The 19,240-nt window shown below is 37.6% G+C and overlaps 1 protein-coding gene across 2 annotated transcripts in view; it reads left to right on the top strand.

Annotated features, from left to right (window-relative positions):
• Positions 1 to 19,240, top strand: part of HOMER3 (homer scaffold protein 3) — a 529,180-nt gene that overhangs the window by 407,391 nt on the left and 102,549 nt on the right. For both annotated transcript variants that reach the window (XM_053702909.1, XM_053702908.1), the window contains 2 exons: positions 2,202 to 2,309; positions 5,826 to 5,906. In XM_053702909.1, coding sequence (XP_053558884.1) covers positions 2,202 to 2,309; positions 5,826 to 5,906 — 189 coding nt within the window. The remainder of the gene's footprint in view (positions 1 to 2,201; positions 2,310 to 5,825; positions 5,907 to 19,240) is intronic.

Raw genomic sequence — 19,240 nt, 5'->3', positions numbered from 1 at the left:
TGAAATCCTGGAAGCATGGAACCCCAATATATAGGGGTACCACTTCATTCTGATTGGCTGATTTTAAATCAGTCAATCCTTATTGGCTGATTTGTATCAGCCAATAGCAAGAACTGTTTTTAAATTTGAATTCTAATTATCCAATAGAAAAGGATAATAAGAATGAACATTTTAAAAAGTTCTTGCCACGAAAGTCCCCTTTCTGCTGCCGTGAAGATGGGAGTCTGGATAAAGAGGGCCCCGGCATCGGCTCAAGAGGAGCCGGATTCCCCACCAACTGTGAGTAACAATTTTGGGGTTAATTTGGGCTTTTTTGGGGTGTTTTTTTTTTTTATTTTTAAGAATAGGGTTTGTTATATTTAATTTTATTTTGTAGTCTAGGTTCTTTAAAGTTAGATTTTGTTATCTTTGGGGGTGGAGGGTTACTTTAATGTAGGTGTGGAGTTTTGTAAAAATTGTTTGCAAAAGAGCTAAAATCACTTTAGGGCCGTGTTTTTCAACCAGTGTGCCGTGGCACACTAGTGTGCCATGAGAGATCCTCAGGTGTGCCACGGCAGACTGACAACAGTGTGACATATTTTTTAAACTTTGCTTGTTTTTTACTCCCAGTGCAGGGGTAGTTTGTAGGAGGCATGGCATAACAGCACAATACATACAGTATGTGTGTGTTTGTGTGTATGTGTATATATATATATATATATATATATATATATATATATATATGCTGTATTAGGCTACAATGTGTGATTTTTTTTTAAATTTTGGGATGGTGGTGTGCCACAGGATTTTTTAATGTAAAAAAGTGTGCCACGGCAAAAATAAGGTTAAAAATCACTGCTTTAGGGCATTGCCCTACAAAAGGTCCTTTTAAGGGCTGTTGTAATTTATTTTAGTGTTAGGTTTTAGGGTATTTTTTTGTTTGTTTTGGGAGGGTTTTTTATTTTATGGGGCATGTAGTTTAGTGTTACATATAATGTTTTTCTATTTTAAAAACTGTAGTTTATTTTTTTGTAACAGATTTTTTTTAATCTTTTTATAACTTATTGGGGTTAGTGTAGAGGGGAGGTTTATTTTAGAAGAGGGCTTAGGTGTTAGGTAGAGTAGGGTGAGATTGTGTTTGGGGTTTGGTGGGTTAGGTTTATTATTATGTTTTTTTTTTACGTTGATGTTTTTTTATTTCCTACTTAGGGGATTTAGTTTAGAGGGGGGTTAGGTGTTTGGGGTATGTGGCGGCATAGGGGTTAATAGTTAGATACTTGTGGTGTGTATGTAACGGCATAGGGGTATATAGTTAGGGACTTGCGGTAGGTATGTGGGGCATAGGGGTTTATAGTTATAGACATAGCAGTTAATAGTTTATTGCGGTGGGTATGTGGCGGTTTAGAGGTTAATAGTTAGCAACCTTTATTAGTTTAGTGTTAGTTTGAGATCATTGGGTAAATCGGTTTAGGGGCATTAGGATTAGTGATTAGGCAGATACCAGTAATATTCAAGGGATCATTTACTGTACATCACCAATATGGTCGGAGATGCTGAGTGTTGTATAAGCCAGTATCGCCAACCAATGGCGTGTATAGTAAACAGCTCTCGGAAATGTCGCTATGTTGAGATCTTGGAATAATCCGACAGGCTCACTTGACATAGCGGCGGGTCCCTTTGAATATTTTGCCGCCTCGTAGCACTTTCGATCATCGGGGCTCAAGTGCTATAGCGTTGTCTTTTTATCATGCAGTTGTTGATTGTGTTATTCTACTGTCTTTAATGGTCCTTTAAACCCACAATATAAAGGGTCAGCATAGAAAGATATCCATACTGAGGGGGATATTTACATTCTTAGAGTACGTGTGTTTGTGTGTGTGTCCTAATCCTTTTTAAGGGCGTATGCAGAAATACTTACTTGCTTAATGCGCACTGTTTGAAAATTCTTACCCACTGCTTCATTGATTAAGTTCCAGAACAAAAGCTTTAGATTTAGGGAAACATATAAAATATGATAAATTCTGTTTTTGTTTGTCTACTAACAATCATTATTCATGCACTGAAAGGTAAAAAAACAAAACAAAAAGTATCATGGCGCCAGGCTTCTACTCTATAGATCTACTGCGCTATCACTGAATGATACATTTCTATGACTGTCTTGTCTAGAGATGCAGAGCTGTACCTTTTTATTTTAACAATGATTCTATCTTGTCATCAATAAGGTTGCAGAGCTGGAAAGTCAGACCACGTCAGAGCCTAATGCAGAGCAAGGGGATGAACAATCAGAAAGACAGCAGAATCTAGAGATGCTTCTGAAGAGCAAAGAAGAGGTGAGGATTTATAATAGGGATATAATCTCAGTTCTGCATGCAGCCCTGGAAAGCATTCTCCATGACTTCCGTCCTCTGCTTTGTAGCAGGAATGGTTACACTTGTTTAAAGGGACAGTAAAGTCAAAATTAAACTTACATGGATTGGATAGAGCAAGACATTTTAAACAACTTTACATTTTACTTCTATTTTCATTTTTGCTTAGTTCTCTTGACATCCTTTGTTAAAGCTTAAGCCTAGGTGAGTTTAGGAGCGTGCATGTGTCCTTAGCCATCTGGCAGCTGTATTGGCAACATTGTTTATAGCAATGTTATACATAGTTACATAGATTGCTAAAGACACGTGCACATTCCTAAGCTCCTATCAGCCTACCTAGATTTGCTCTTCAGTAAAGGATACCAAGAGAACAAAGCAAATTAGATAATAGAAGTAAATTAGAAAAATTGAATACTGTGGGGCATAGTTATCAAGGTCTGGCGGACCTCATCCGACACTGCAGATCAGGTCCGCCAGACCTCGCTGACTCGCGGCCAATGGGCTGCCAGCAGGGGGGTGTCAATCAACCCGATCGTACTCGATCGGGTTGTATTGTGGCGATGTCTGTCCGCCTGCTCAGAGCAGTCGGACAGGTTATGGTCTTTGTGACCGCTGCTTCATAACTGCTGTTTCTGGCGAGTCTGAAGACTCGCCAGAAACAGGGGCCGTCAAGCTCCATACGGAGCTTGTTAAATAGAGCCCTGTACCTGAATCATGAAAGTTTAATAGTGATTTTACTGTCCCATAACATTTCTAAATTGATTCACAGGATGTGATAAAAAAACACAGTTTTTATGTATGACCACATGCTGAGCACGTGTCTGAGGCGTTTCCTATGGCACACTCATTGTGTCTTACTTCCTCAGCAACTGTTTATCCTTTACCTTATCCTCAATTAAAAAAAATATATATCCTCTAAATAATTTACCTCAGAATACAGCAGCCCTCCCTGTTCTAAGAAAACCCCCCATCACTAATCACTATGTATATGGCATTACCAATGACATCAATGGTAACATGACACATAGGATAAAACAACATTTAACAATAAACAATGCTCGTGGGACCATAAACTAATAGTTAGCAGTGACAATGCAACAAAGCATATCGACCAACACTTCCTATCTCAAACTATTTTACCGTTAGTCCATTTTGTAGCTCTCTCATGGTTTCATACAAATGTGTTTCTGTGAAGATTTTGCTGTGGACTTAATCAGTTTTTTATAGAGCATCAGTGGTCAGGGGAAGTCTTAGGGGCCCATGCAATTGTCTGAGACTTCCTCTAGAGCCACCTGCTTGGCCTCTGAAGAAGGAGCAATGATGTGATATTTGTTGTATTACCCCACAGGACACCCTGCCATTCCTTTTTCCCCTCTTAATTCCTTTCTCTGCCCTAAACACAGTGGATTTAAACACTTTTGCCATGGCTCAAGTATAATATAAGTAATGTGTAGACATTTTAAGGGCCACATAATCATAAATTATACAGATTCTCCATCATGGCCACAGAGATATATAGGATAATGCACTTTTATCAAACTGTAGGCTAGATTACGAGTGGCATTCTAACTGAAGCGCGCAATCGATAAAGGGTATTTCTCGGCTTTTTGCATACGGCGGAAATAGCAAGTGTATTACGAGTTGAAAGTAAAGACGTTCATTTGAGCGCAATCAAATTTAATGCACTTCAAGTTAGCACGACTTCAGAGCTCTGGTTAACTATTGCGCGAGCCAAAAAAGTTGCACAAACACATAAAAAATACATGTAACAGTACAGTTATACTTAAAGTGAAAGTAAATTTGGTCCCATTTGAACAAAGTACTGCATTGCCTAAATGTATAATAAGCAAATCACTATTTTTATTTCTAATAAATGTATTGATTTATGCATTTTTTTTATTACATTCTCGTTATACCGTTCTCCTGCTAACTCCTCCCATCTTCTACTTCTTATTTTTTACAGTGTTTACGTATAGAGTGGTCTAGTGGTCTAGTTGTTTTGTTTTCATTTGAAACGGACAGAGGCACTTACATAGTAATCCTTGGGCAATGCGATGCGCCTCAATGTATCAAATAGGGACTCAAAGCAGATGACATTTCTGCTCAGTCCGTCCCAAATGTTCTGCGCATGCGCGAAAAGGGCACGCGCTTTGAAGAAAAAAGTAAAGATCGTTGATTTACCGCATGCACAGATGCCACAATAGGCTGATGACGTTGCTTCACGGCCGCCTAACGGACAGTATTTCAGTTGGCCCAAATAAGAATGTGACCAGGAAGTAATATGCAGCCAATAAAACGGGTTGCATTTATCGACGATACAATTCAGAATTTATTTCAGGTAAAACTTGATTTGCAAACAAGTAATAGAAATTTGATGAATGAAAGTCCTATTGATTTAAAACATAATATGTTATAACGGTGAGCAACAGAGGAAACTTTACTTTCACTTTAACACTATCTGATAATTAAAAATAAAGGTCTCAAAGATATAAAGTCTCAGGTGTTAGAAAAAAAAAGGGCTACTAAGGGCTTTAACATAGAGATACATACATACACGTGTCTAAATATGTGTATATATATATATTTTACCAAAAAATCATCAGATAGAAATATAAATATTTATTTAATAATAAATAGAACATCTTCTTTGTGAAGAATATTTAGGGTTGAAACAATATTTGTGCTCCACTTTGTAATACCAGTGCACGCTAATGTGCGCTGTTATTACAAGTTTACAGCAATGTGAATGCGAACTTGCTTTCGCATTGCTTGGAAGCATTGTGCACACGAGACTGTGCTTCCATAGGCTCCAATAGGAGCCTCGTTCTGATGCCGTCAGAGATGGCATCAGAACCTTGCAAGCTCGAGGTAGCAATAACCAGCCACTTGTAATGACTTGTTAATTATCGTGCAAATATATAGCATTCCACTTGTAATCTAGCCCTTAAATGGGAAATATTCACAATTTTCATGGTGGGTTTAGCGCACTTGAATAAACGTTATCGGGTTAGCGTGTGAGTATGAGTAAGTTTTTTTGTTTTGTTTTTCAATTTGTGCATGCCATTGAATTCTATGGGAAAATACGTTCAATATTCAAAGTTCACCATTTTGCGTGCTTCTGAGGTTTCGCTTGCATGCTATCTTTTACTTTCAACTCATAATACGAGTGCAACCTGACAAGTGAAGTTAACGCGGGAGAGGGAGCGCTACATTTAGTGATCCACTCATAATCTAGCCCTCTATTGGATAAATTAGGGGAAAAATGTTTTTACTAAAAAACTACATAGTCAAATATTTATCAGATATGCATTGATGAACCTGCATGACAATAAATGACCACACATTTTCCTTTAGTAGAACAAATATGACTATATTATCTAACTGGTGATTTGGCTTTGTAATTGGGAATTCATCCCTTTAAGTTCTAGTGCGCTAATCTCAGTTTTTGTCTGAATCTCTTTTTTATTTACTTGAACCCAGGAGATTATTTTTCTGAAAGAACAAAGACCAGATCTCAGGGAGCTGGAGACTGAGAGGGATGATCTACTACAGAGATTGCAGGTATGTGTGTATACAAAGGCTGACATTATTGCATATGTGTGTACAAGCTATAACTATATATACTAGAAAGGTTTTCTCCTATATAAAATCTATAATAAATAGCCTAGCATGGAGCATCCACAGAGCTCACCTCTAGTGGAACACAAACTGTAACACATATAAACATAATCACATGATTTACTAAGATTGATGTGGCCAGCAACCTGAGAAATGAAATCGCTACGAAGGGGACTGAACTGAGTGTGTTTACTGTTAAGGTCCTAGATCCTAAAATGGGCTTATCTGTTGGCGCCCTACAAATAAATTATGATAATAGCAATATTCAGTATATAAAAAGCATTTGGTTTCTGTGATTTTTGAATTTAAGTAAAATTAAATTAGAATTTTTAATATGATGTCATGGTTCCAACTCCATGTTAGAAATACAATAATCAGGAATGTACAGCCTGTATTTCAAATCTTGATGTGCAAGCTGAAAGGTCACTGAACTAACAACAAAGAAACAACTTTTTTGAACACAACACTTAGTCATGCCAACATGACTAAGAGCTGTTCTAGAAATGTTGCTTGACACTTTGAAACCATGTATACTAAATAAAGTACTTTTGGGCAATCACAACTAAATAGTGCGGCTGTGATTTGGAACTTTTCCAACTCTGTCATGCCATCTTCAGATAAGAACAATGTGTCAGAAATGCCATGTTCTAAGCCAGGGGTGACCAAAGATTTTGTATGGAGTGCTCGTCTCTAATGAGGGGATTGGCCAAGGGCTACATAATGTTTATTTATGCTATAGATAACACCTCAGAAAAAAATAGATTATAATCACATTTATAGTAAAGTTATAGCAATTAACTCATTACTACTCAGTTTTACAATGTGGTAGAAATACACATGCTTAATTGCTTAATGTATCTGCTTTTTTTATAATTTATGTATTTTTTTCTGCTCAGAGTTGCTGAGGGTCACGCAAAAAACCTTTGTAGGCCAGATGTGGGCCTGGACATTAGTTTGAACAGCCCTGTACTACAGATAATGGCCTTCTGTGAATGTAGAGAGGTTATCATTCTTAGAATACAGTACTGTTTTGATTTGCACCATAAACATCTAAGTAGGCTAGTGTCACAATTATATATGTTAAAGTATCTTACTCTTTTAAAGGGACACTAAACCCAAATTTTTTCTTTCGCGATTCAGATAGAGCATGCAATTTTAAGCAACTTTCTAATTTACTCCTATTATCAAATTTTCTTCATTCTCTTGGTATCTTTATTTGAAATGCAAGAATGTAAGTTTAGATGCTCATTTTGATGAACACACTGTGTTGTTCTTGCTGATTGGTGGATAAATTCACCCACCAATAAACAAGTGCTTTCCATGGTCCTGAACCAATAAAATAGCTTAGATGCCTTCTTTTTCAAATAAAGAAAGCAAGAGAACGAAGAGAAATTGATAATAGGAGTAAATTAGAAAGTTGCTTAAATTTGCATGCTCTTTCTGAATCATGAAAGAAAAAAATTTGGGTTCAGTGTCCCTTTAAGAGCACTTTTGTACATTTTTAATTTGTCTTTTGATTTGTAAAATGTTCTGCCTAAATCTGTATTTTAACATGTTGTTGTTGTCAGTAAGTCATTGGCACTTCTGCTGGCCAAATTATTTATGTTGTTACATTAAAGGATTCCAAAACTTTGCTTTTTTTACTCCACTTAACTACCTAAAATCGATTAACAATAACTTAAGGATTAAAACTTACCTGATTCGAATATTAAACGAGTATTTCTTGCGTTAGAAAAGTACTTACAAAATCCTTGAAATCGCGTCACCCAAGCCAAACCCCCTTTCTCAGTGTCTAAATTAGAATACAGTCAGTCCAATCGCTATGTTCTAGCATGCATATCATTATCCCAAGGATTCGTCATCGCGCGCATGCGCAAATTATTCCGCCGTTTATCGCATGCGTATATTGGCTATTTGAATACAATCGCCATTACAATCATCTACTGGCATAACGCATGCGCATTAAAAAAAGTATATCCATTACATCGGTATTCGTTCCAATTGTGTATAAGTCTGTTTTACGATAACAGCTTGATATAGGACCTATATTTTCTTATCTCTAGCCCTAATTTATGGATGTGTTTTGCATGTCTCTTCTCCACCCACGAACTCGATAAGCAAGCTATTGTTTGCAATTTTATTTCATTCATAATATCTTGTAAAAGTCTTCAAAAATAAACTTTATCTTTTCGTTACTTCAAGGTGAACTCATTTTGATAACAGTGAACATACAATATTCCCCATTGCACTGATTAGTTTACTTGCAAGTGAAAATTAACATAATAATGTGTTTTGTTGCATTATATATGAATTTGATTCATAATATATTGTAAACGGATGAAAAAAAAAAAAATCTTATCTGCTCACTTTTTCAAGGAGAACTCTTTATGATAACCGCGACTATGCAATTATACGTGATATGAATACTTTTCTTTAAAATCAAAATTACAATACTGATTTTATTTCTAAGTATATCACTTTCGTTCCGAATATATAGTATAACATGTTAGAAAAATAAAAATTTTAAATGCTCGTTTTTTACAGGGGAACCCATCTTGATAACCGTGACTATCTAAGTGTCATTGGTATTGACATTTCTATACGTGATTGACTGAAATTTCAACATAGATTGAATCTTAAAATTAGTTTGAATATGAGTTTCATTCATCAAATCTTTTATGCATGTATAAATATTAAGTTTAAATGCTCGTTACTTCCAGGGGAATTAATTTCAAGTAGCGTCGCTATGTATTACTCATCTAGATATGTAGTGGTATTCAGAATATGTTCAATATATAATATCCAATTGCAAATATATGTTTTTAACATAGGTATTAAATGCGTAATATATTGTATATATGCTCGTTATTACTAAGGGTATTATAGCAGCTAAGCGCGCACATCTTACCTGCTCGAGAACGCTGGAACATCTGTGAAGAGAAAGCTCGATTACGGCGGTCTGCAGCTCAAAAGGATAGTGACGTTTTTGATGACGCATGAAAAATAAAGCGCATGCGCAGTACGGCGGATTACGGCCATATTGTTAACGCAGGTTATCAGGGACTATTGGTTACGGACATCGAAACTAGTAAGTGTGGGTTTGGAAATCTATTAAATTTGTGATAAGAATATACAGAAAACAATACATATTTCATAATTGAAGCATATTGTCAATATGATTATTACATATGTTTTATTCGTTTGAAAGGAACTTTATTGCAAGGTTTAGTGTCCCTTTAAAGGAACAGCAAACCCGAAATTTATTTTTTGTGATTCATACAGTACAATTTTTTTTTAAAAAAGTTTCCAATTTACTTCAATTGTCAAATTTATTTCATTTTTCATAGTATTCTTTGTTGAAGAAATACCTTGGTAGGGAGCGCATTTCTGGTGAAATACATGACAGGAAACACTGCTGCCACCTAGTGTTCTTGCAAATGAATAACTTTGTTGTAAAACTGCTGCCTTATACTGCTCCAATTGCGTGCACGCTCCTTAAGCTTACTGATTTTCATCAAAGGATACAAAGAGAACAAAGTAAAATTTATATATTCTATATTAAAAGGACAGTCTGCTACCTCAAGTTTAGGGGTCTGTTCCAGGCCACAGTTTTTTCAAGGTCATTCAAAACTAAATAAAAAGTCACTAATCATGTGGTTCCTTTGCACTGTGCAACTGTACCAGTGCTTTGCATGGGCTTGGTATTGTACACTTGTGTAGCCATCCTTCAGAAAACACTTTTTGAGGAGATTTTCATAGAATTTTTGTACTGTTATGTTTCAGCTGTCTTGATCTCTATCTACAAAACACATTTTGTGCTTTCATATTCACACAGATATTTTTAATGTTAAAGTTTTTTTTTAATGCTAAAACAAATATTAAACAAACTTGATTGTTGCCATTCATGTTCTATATTCATATGTCTTACCACCAATACTGTTATAAGGACATTAGCACCTCTTGCTTTTGTGCAAAATAGTTATTGTCTTACATTTTCTAGGGAAGCCAAAAAGCAAATTATGTCACTTGAAAGTGCTGCAAATCTAAAAGACTGGTTTAGGTAAATTGCAGCATTTTGAAAATCGAGGTTACAGATTTTGCATTTTGATCTCTCTTGGCAACAATTCTGATAAACGTGCTTTTGTTTATATAGGGTACAACAATGTATACATTTTCTTCTTTGATGTTGCAGCTGTTTTTTCAAGTCATAAGTTCTTCCATGATGGAATGCAAATATTGCATGAGGGTCAATGTAAATACAGTAATATGTCCTTAAAGGGCCATAATAGTATGAAAATTAAATTTTAATTTATAAAAGCATGTCATTTTAACACTATTGACTCTGTGTAACCCCTGCCAAGAGTTAAACACACAGTAAAAGTATAGCTCGGGACCCACAGAATACTGCTGGTCCTGAGTTTAAACTGTTGCGGATCCAGTCAGCAGCGCTAATTGCACAACTACAGCTGTGTAACTACTACTGCTGATTGGATCAGCAAAAGTTTCCACTGGGGCTCTGCGGGTCCTAAGCAGTACTTCTTCTATGTGATCAATACCTTTGTTAGGGTTAAATGCACAGAAGTGCAGGGTTGATAGTCTAACAAATTCTTCAATGTAATTTCTTTCCTAAGATATGGTGAGTCCACAGCGTCCTCAATTACTGTTCGGAATATCACTCCTGGCCAGCAGGAGGAGGCAAAGAGCACCATAACAAAGCTGTTAAGTATCACTCCCCTTCCCACAAACCCCAGTCATTCTCTTTGCCTTCGGTGCATGGAGGAGGTGAAGTTTTGTTGTCTGTAAAAGATTTTTCTTCAATCAAGATTTTATTATTTTTGAAAGCCAGAGTAGGTTTGCTCTGATTTTTCCTCTCAAGATTGGGTCTAGCTATACTCCATGTTAGTTTCTTCAGTAAGACAGTGGTAGCTTTTTAAGCAGTTAGGAACTTGTGAGGTGTGCCTCACTGCGATTTCCTAACAGGTTGCTGCCCTTGTTTAAAAAGCCAGAGTAAGTTTACTCTGTCCTTTCTTATTTTCACAGGTCTCTGTGAGGGGCTTCCTCTCATGCCGGGTGAGCTGTCCTCCTGCAGCCAGAGGTGCAGATAAGTGCCATTTTTGTTTTTTTGGGAAAAGAACACTGGCACTAAAGCAGAATAAACTGCACTTTAACTGGGGCTACGTTCCTGAATTAACAAACAGGACTCATAATGGCAGGGAGCAGGCACTGTGGGCTGTTACATTAGAGAAGTGATTCAGTAAAGAGTGTTAGAATCACTGGTGGCTCAGTAGGTTTTATTTTATTCACTGGGAATCCGGTTGAGAAACGGATGGGGGAATTATGTGTCTCAGTTTAGGAATAGCTCAACAGTTTAACACCTAATGCATTTAACAGAACAAAGTTCAGATTGATTTTTTTCTTTAATGGCTGCCGGGACCGTCTCTGACATAAGAAGAGAGGCGGATCCTTTTCTGAGGCGGTATTTCCTTCTAAAAGTGTGCGTTTTTTCAGTTTTTGCAGCTTATAGCCGATCACGTAATCACGTAATTTTTTGGATACAACCGCAGCTCTTGGCGTCCGTCAACGTAACCCGGAAGTCAAACCCTCAATGAGGGGTAAACAAAATAGTCCTGTACTCACACGAAGTGCCGTAGCGGGGGAGCGGTGGATGAAGCCGCAAGAACTGAATCATGCAATACAGGATGCAGGCACTCAAAAAAAGCCCAAACGTTTAAAAATCAAAGAAATAATTTATTAATACATATATAAAAATGTGCAGACAGACATGGCAGGACAGGTAAGGACATACTGACGCGTTTCGCGTCCCCTAGTGGCGCTTACTCATAGACTCTATGAGTAAGCGCCACTAGGGGGCGTGAAACGCGTCAGACTGTCCTTACCTGTCCTGCCATGTCTGTCTGCACATTTTATATATGTATTAATAAAGGATTTCTTCGATTTTTAAACTTTTGGGCTTTTTTGAGTGCCTGCATCCTGTATTGCATGTGCCAGATCACGTAATTTTCTCTGCAGAGATGATCCGGAACTGCTGCGATCAGAGAACAGAGTCGCAATCCTATTCCGGAGTGCAGAGGGGGCAGATAGGCACCTCAGTGATAGCGCTGAGGTGTAGAGGTGGTTTTGTCTTTGTCTAAATCCTCCGTTTAGAGGGAGGTGTTGGCATTAATTTGGCATTCGAAATAAAAAAAATATTGTGTGTGTTCTGTCAATTTTAATTGCAATATGGACCAAGAATGTGTGCCTTCTGGTGAATGCAAGCTAGATAGTTAGGTTTATGATCCAGTCCCGGCTAACCAAGTTGCTCTTTCTCATAAGTCTGAAGAGGAAGATACGTCGGTAGTCTCTGATGGTGAGATCTCAGATTCGCATAGTATTATTCCTTCTTCTGATGCTGAAGTTGTATCCTTCAGATTTAAGCTTCAACACCTTCGTGTTTTGTTAAAGGAGGTTTTGGCTACCCTGGATGACTCCGATATTCCTGTTGTTGTCAACCCTAAGAAATCTAGTAAATTAAATAGATACTTTGATGTTCCCTTCTCTGTGGAGATGTTTCCTGTGCCAGACCGTGCTACAGAGATTATTGCTCGGGAATAGGAGAGACCTGGGATTCCCTTTTCCCCATCTCCGTTTTTTAGAAAGATGTTTCCGGTGGCTGACTCCATTAAGGAGTCATGGCAGACGGTGCCCAAGGTGGAAGGGGCGATTTCTACTCTGGCTAAAATAACTACTATTCCTATTGAGTATAGCTGCTCTTTCAAGGACCTAATCGACAAGAAGCTGGAGGCTTACTTGAAAAAGATGTATATTGATCAAGGTCTCCAATGGCAACCTGCAGTGTGTATTGCTACCATGACAAGTGCAGCAGCTTATTAGTTTGACGCATTGTCTGAGTCTCTTCAGGCAGAGACTCCTTTGGAGGAGATCCAGGAAAGGGTTAAAGGACCAGTCAACACAGCACAAAACACAAAACCAAAATAAATATACAGCCACATAGAGGATTAAGTTTATAATGTATATGAGCATTCAAAATAAAAACTTAGATAGTAAAATTATTATAAAACTTACTTTTCTCCTGTCTGTTTTACCAATTGTTCTGAGGCTTGTCCACCTCCCACGCCTAGAGGAGGATGGGCTCACTGTGAGTGACAAATTTTATCTTCCAATCCAAGATTAGCCTATTTGCATTTTTCCCCCCATTGTGTGCATGTGAGTGTGCACGAGAGCCCCCGGAGTGTGCACGTGACCCCCCTTGCATGTGCACGTGACTCCCTCCTCACACGTGCACTATTGACTTTATAAATTACAAGCAGGCACAGCATGAAAGGGATCAGATCTGCTAAACAGCATTTAGAGCAGGAGCTGTTTTCTTTCATGTCAGTTGGATTGGTGCCACATTATAGTGCTTCTCTGTCTTATATATTTTAGTGCACCCACATAATTGCAGCATAAATGTTTATTTTGCTCCCCTTGCATGAACATTTTCAGTATAAAAAAATAATTTCAATTTTTTTTTAAATTTATAATGTTCCCATTTTATAGTAAGTCTGTGTAATTTTGCACTTCCAATTACTTATTTTATAATATAAATACAAAAAGCTACGAAATGTATTTCTCTATCCTATATGCCTTTTTAAGGCTAACCCTGCTACATACATTTGTACTTTTCTTTTGTAAATTACAATCATTTGTTACCCAGCATGTCATTTTACACTATTAGAAAGATGATGTTAGAAAGCACCCTACTTGCTTTTATAATTTATAATGTTCTTTTTTTCCCAAGGCTAACCCTGTTGCATATCTGTATGTAAAAAAATAATTAGAACTCAATTTCATGGAGATATTTTCCATTTGTTATTTCCACCTTTGCATGTAAGGTATTTTTATCTGTGCAAAAGCCTTTACAAGCACCCTACTGCCTTTTTAAAGCTAAACCTTCCCCAGACAAAGCCTTACATGCAAAGGGGGTAAATAATAAACGCAAAACCTCTGCATGCAATTGCGGTCTTCTAATTGTAAACATACAGCTATGCAACAGGGTTAGCATAAAAGAATAGATCGAAAATACAAAAAGCTACAAAATGTATTTCTCTATCCTGTATGCCTTTTTAAGGCTAACCCTGCTACATACATTTGTACTTTTCTTTTGTATATTACAATCATTTGTTACCCAGCATGTCATTTTGCACCATTAGAAAGATGATGTTAGAAAGCACCCCTACTTGCTTTTATAATTTATAATGTGCATTTTTATACATACACATACAGTATATATATATATATATACATACAGTATATATTATATATATATATATATATATATATATATATATATATATATATACACACATACAGTATATATATATATATATATATAATCCTTCTCATAAGGAATGTTTGTTGCACAACCTGGATGTTGTGCGTGCTCTTAAATTCTATTTGCAGGTGACTAAGGATTTTCTCCAGTCTTCTTCATTGTTTGTTAGTTTCTTGGAAACGTAGAGGTCAGAAAGCAACTGCTACTTCACTTTCTCTTTGGTTGAGAAGTATAATTCGTTTGGCAGTTAAAACTGCTGGACAGCAGCCTCCTGAGATAATCACAGCTCATTCCACTAGGGATGTCTCTTCTTCTTGGGCTTTCAAAAATGAAGCTTCTGTGGAACAGATTTGCAAGGCTGCAACTTGGTCCTCTCTGCATACTTTTTCCAAATTTTATAAATTTGATACCTTTGCCTCGGCTGAGGCTTTTTTTGGGAGAAAAGTTCTTCAAGCAGTGGTGCCTTCTGTTTAGGTCTACCGGTCTTGTCCCTCCCTAGTCCTCGGTGTCCTTTAGCTTGGGTATTGGTTCTCAACAGTAATTGAGGATGCCATGGACTCTCCATATCTTAGGAAAGAAAACAGAATTTATGCTTACCTGATAAATTTATTTATTTCCGGATATGATGAGCCCCGCCCTTTATTTTAAAGACAGTTTTTTTACTGGCACCTCTACACCTTGTATTACTCCTTTTCTCCATTTCCCTTTGGTCGAATGACTGGGGTTTGTGAAAAGGGGAGTGATACTTAACAGCTTTGCTGTGGTGCTCTTTGCCTCCTCCTGCTGGCCAGGAGTGATATTCCCAACAGTAATTAAGGACGCAGTGGACTCACCATATCCAGAAATACATTTATCAGGTAAGCATACATTTTTTATTTTATTTTTTTGGCCCTTTAATGTGCACATATTTGTATACCCATGTATGCTAATGAGACTGGATTTTTCATATTTAACAAGTTATATAAAAATTACCTAAGATTTTTTTTGTTATGTTTTTGAATTTACAAGTATAAAAGGTAACCGACCATTATAGCTAAATCTATGTAGAATATAACGGCTAGATTTAGAGTTCGGCGGTAGCCGTCAAAACCAGCGTTAGAGGCTCCTAACGCTGGTTTTGGGCTACCGCTGGTATTTAGAGTCAGTGATTAAAGGGTCTAACGCTCACTTTACAGCCGCGACTTTTCCATACCGCAGATCCCCCTACGCCATTTGCGTAGCCTATCTTTTCAATGGGATCTTCCTAACGCCGGTATTTAGAGTCGTTTCTGCAGTGAGCGTTAGAGCTCTAACGACAAGATTCCAGCCGCCTGAAAATAGCAGGAGTTAAGAGCTTTCTGGCTAACGCCGGTTTATAAAGCTCTTAACTACTGTACCCTAAAGTACACTAACACCCATAAACTACCTATGTACCCCTAAACCGAGGTCCCCCCACATCGCCGCCACTCGATTAAAAATTTTAACCCCTAATCTGCCGACCGCCACCTACGTTATACTTATGTACCCCTAATCTGCTACCCCTAACACCGCCGACCCCTATGTTATATTTATTAACCCCTAATCTGCCCCCCACAACGTCGCCGACACCTGCCTACACTTATTAACCCCTAATCTGCCGAGCGGACCTGAGCGCTACTATAATAAAGTTATTAACCCCTAATCCGCCTCACTAACCCTATCATAAATAGTATTAACCCCTAATCTGCCCTCCCTAACATCGCCGACACCTACCTTCAATTATTAACCCCTAATCTGCCGACCGGAGCTCACCGCTATTCTAATAAATGTATTAACCCCTAAAGCTAAGTCTAACCCTAACACTAACACCCCCCTAAGTTAAATATAATTTTTATCTAACGAAATAAATTAACTCTTATTAAATAAATGATTCCTATTTAAAGCTAAATACTTACCTGTAAAATAAATCATAATATAGCTACAATATAAATTACATTTATATTATAGCTATTTTAGGATTAATATTTATTTTACAGGTAACTTTGTATTTATTTTAACCAGGTACAATAGCTATTAAATAGTTAAGAACTATTTAATAGTTACCTAGTTAAAATAATTACAAATTTACCTGTAAAATAAATCCTAACCTAAGATATAATTAAACCTAACACTACCCTATCAATAAAATAATTAAATAAACTACCTACAATTACCTACAATTAACCTAACACTACACTATCAATAAATTAATTAAACACAATTGCTACAAATAAATACAATTAAATAAACTATCTAAAGTACAAAAAATAAAAAAGAACTAAGTTACAGAAAATAAAAAAATATTTACAAACATAAGAAAAATATTACAACAATTTTAAACTAATTACACCTACTCTAAGCCCCCTAATAAAATAACAAAGACCCCCAAAATAAAAAATTCCTTACCCTATTCTAAATTTAAAAAGTTACAAGCTCTTTTACCTTACCAGCCCTGAACAGGGCCCTTTGCGGGGCATGCCCCAAGAATTTCAGCTCTTTTGCCTGTAAAAAAAAAACATACAATACCCCCCCCCCAACATTACAACCCACCACCCACATACCCCTAATCTAACCCAAACCCCCCTTAAATAAACCTAACACTAAGCCCCTGATGATCTTCCTACCTTGTCTTCACCATGCCAGGTTCACCGATCCGTCCTGGCTCCAAGATCTTCATCCAACCCAAGCAGGGGCTAGACATCCACTGAAGAAGTCCAGAAGAGGGTCCAAAGTCTTCCTCCTATCCGGCAAGAAGAGGACATCCGGACCGGCAAACATCTTCTCCAAGCGGCATCTTCTATGTTCTTCCATCCGATGACGACCGGCTCCATCTTGAAGACCTCCAGCGCGGATCCATCCTCTTCTTCCGACGACTAGACGACGAATGACGGTTCCTTTAAGGGACGTCATCCAAGATGGCGTCCCTCGAATTCCGATTGGCTGATAGGATTCTATCAGCCAATCGGAATTAAGGTAGGAATTTTCTGATTGGCTGATGGAATCAGCCAATCAGAATCAAGATCAATCCGATTGGCTGATCCAATCAGCCAATCAGATTGAGCTCGCATTCTATTGGCTGTTCCGATCAGCCAATAGAATGCGAGCTCAATCTGATTGGCTGATTGGATCAGCCAATCGGATTGATCTTGATTCTGATTGGCTGATTCCATCAGCCAATCAGAAAATTCCTACCTTAATTCCGATTGGCTGATAGAATCCTATCAGCCAATCGGAATTCGAGGGACGCCATCTTGGATGACGTCCCTTAAAGGAACCGTCATTCGTCGTCTAGTCGTCGGAAGAAGAGGATGGATCCGCGCTGGAGGTCTTCAAGATGGAGCCGGTCGTCATCGGATGGAAGAACATAGAAGATGCCGCTTGGAGAAGATGTTTGCCGGTCCGGATGTCCTCTTCTTGCCGGATAGGAGGAAGACTTTGGACCCTCTTCTGGACTTCTTCAGTGGATGTCTAGCCCCTGCTTGGGTTGGATGAAGATCTTGGAGCCAGGACGGATCGGTGAACCTGGCATGGTGAAGACAAGGTAGGAAGATCATCAGGGGCTTAGTGTTAGGTTTATTTAAGGGGGGTTTGGGTTAGATTAGGGGTATGTGGGTGGTGGGTTGTAATGTTGGGGGGGGGGTATTGTATGTTTTTTTTTACAGGCAAAAGAGCTGAAATTCTTGGGGCATGCCCCGCAAAGGGCCCTGTTCAGGGCTGGTAAGGTAAAAGAGCTTGTAACTTTTTAAATTTAGAATAGGGTAAGGAATTTTTTATTTTGGGGGTCTTTGTTATTTTATTAGGGGGCTTAGAGTAGGTGTAATTAGTTTAAAATTGTTGTAATATTTTTCTTATGTTTGTAAATATTTTTTTATTTTCTGTAACTTAGTTCTTTTTTATTTTTTGTACTTTAGATAGTTTATTTAATTGTATTTATTTGTAGCAATTGTGTTTAATTAATTTATTGATAGTGTAGTGTTAGGTTAATTGTAGGTAATTGTAGGTAGTTTATTTAATTATTTTATTGATAGGGTAGTGTTAGGTTTAATTATATCTTAGGTTAGGATTTATTTTACAGGTAAATTTGTAATTATTTTAACTAGGTAACTATTAAATAGTTCTTAACTATTTAATAGCTATTGTACCTGGTTAAAATAAATACAAAGTTACCTGTAAAATAAATATTAATCCTAAAATAGCTATAATATAAATGTAATTTATATTGTAGCTATATTATGATTTATTTTACAGGTAAGTATTTAGCTTTAAATAGGAATCATTTATTTAATAAGAGTTAATTTATTTCGTTAGATAAAAATTATATTTAACTTAGGGGGGTGTTAGTGTTAGGGTTAGACTTAGCTTTAGGGGTTAATACATTTATTAGAATAGCGGTGAGCTCCGGTCGGCAGATTAGGGGTTAATAATTGAAGGTAGGTGTCGGCGATGTTAGGGAGGGCAGATTAGGGGTTAATACTATTTATGATAGGGTTAGTGAGGCGGATTAGGGGTTAATAACTTTATTATAGTAGCGCTCAGGTCCGGTCGGCAGATTAGGGGTTAATAAGTGTAGGTAGGTGTCGGCGACGTTGTGGGGGGCAGATTAGGGGTTAATAAATATAACATAGGGGTCGGCGATGTTAGGGCAGCAGATTAGGGGTACATAAGGATAACGTAGGTGGCGGCGGTTTACGGAGCGGCAGATTAGGGGTTAAAAGTGTAATGCAGGGGTCAGCGATAGCGGGGGCGGCAGAATAGGGGTTAATAAGTGTAAGGTTAGGGGTGTTTAGACTCGGGGTACATGTTAGAGTGTTAAGTGCAGACGTAGGAAGGGTTACCGCATAGCAAACAATGGGGCTGCGTTAGGAGCTGAACGCTGCTTTTTTCCAGGTGTTAGGTTTTTTTTCAGCTCAAACAGCCCCATTGTTTCCTATGGGAGAATCGTGCACGA

Source organism: Bombina bombina, chromosome 2 (assembly GCF_027579735.1).
Source record: "Bombina bombina isolate aBomBom1 chromosome 2, aBomBom1.pri, whole genome shotgun sequence".
Lineage (NCBI taxonomy): Eukaryota > Metazoa > Chordata > Amphibia > Anura > Bombinatoridae > Bombina > Bombina bombina.
The sequence above is the reverse complement of the archived record's forward strand: the minus strand, read 5'-3'. Positions and strand labels throughout refer to the sequence as shown.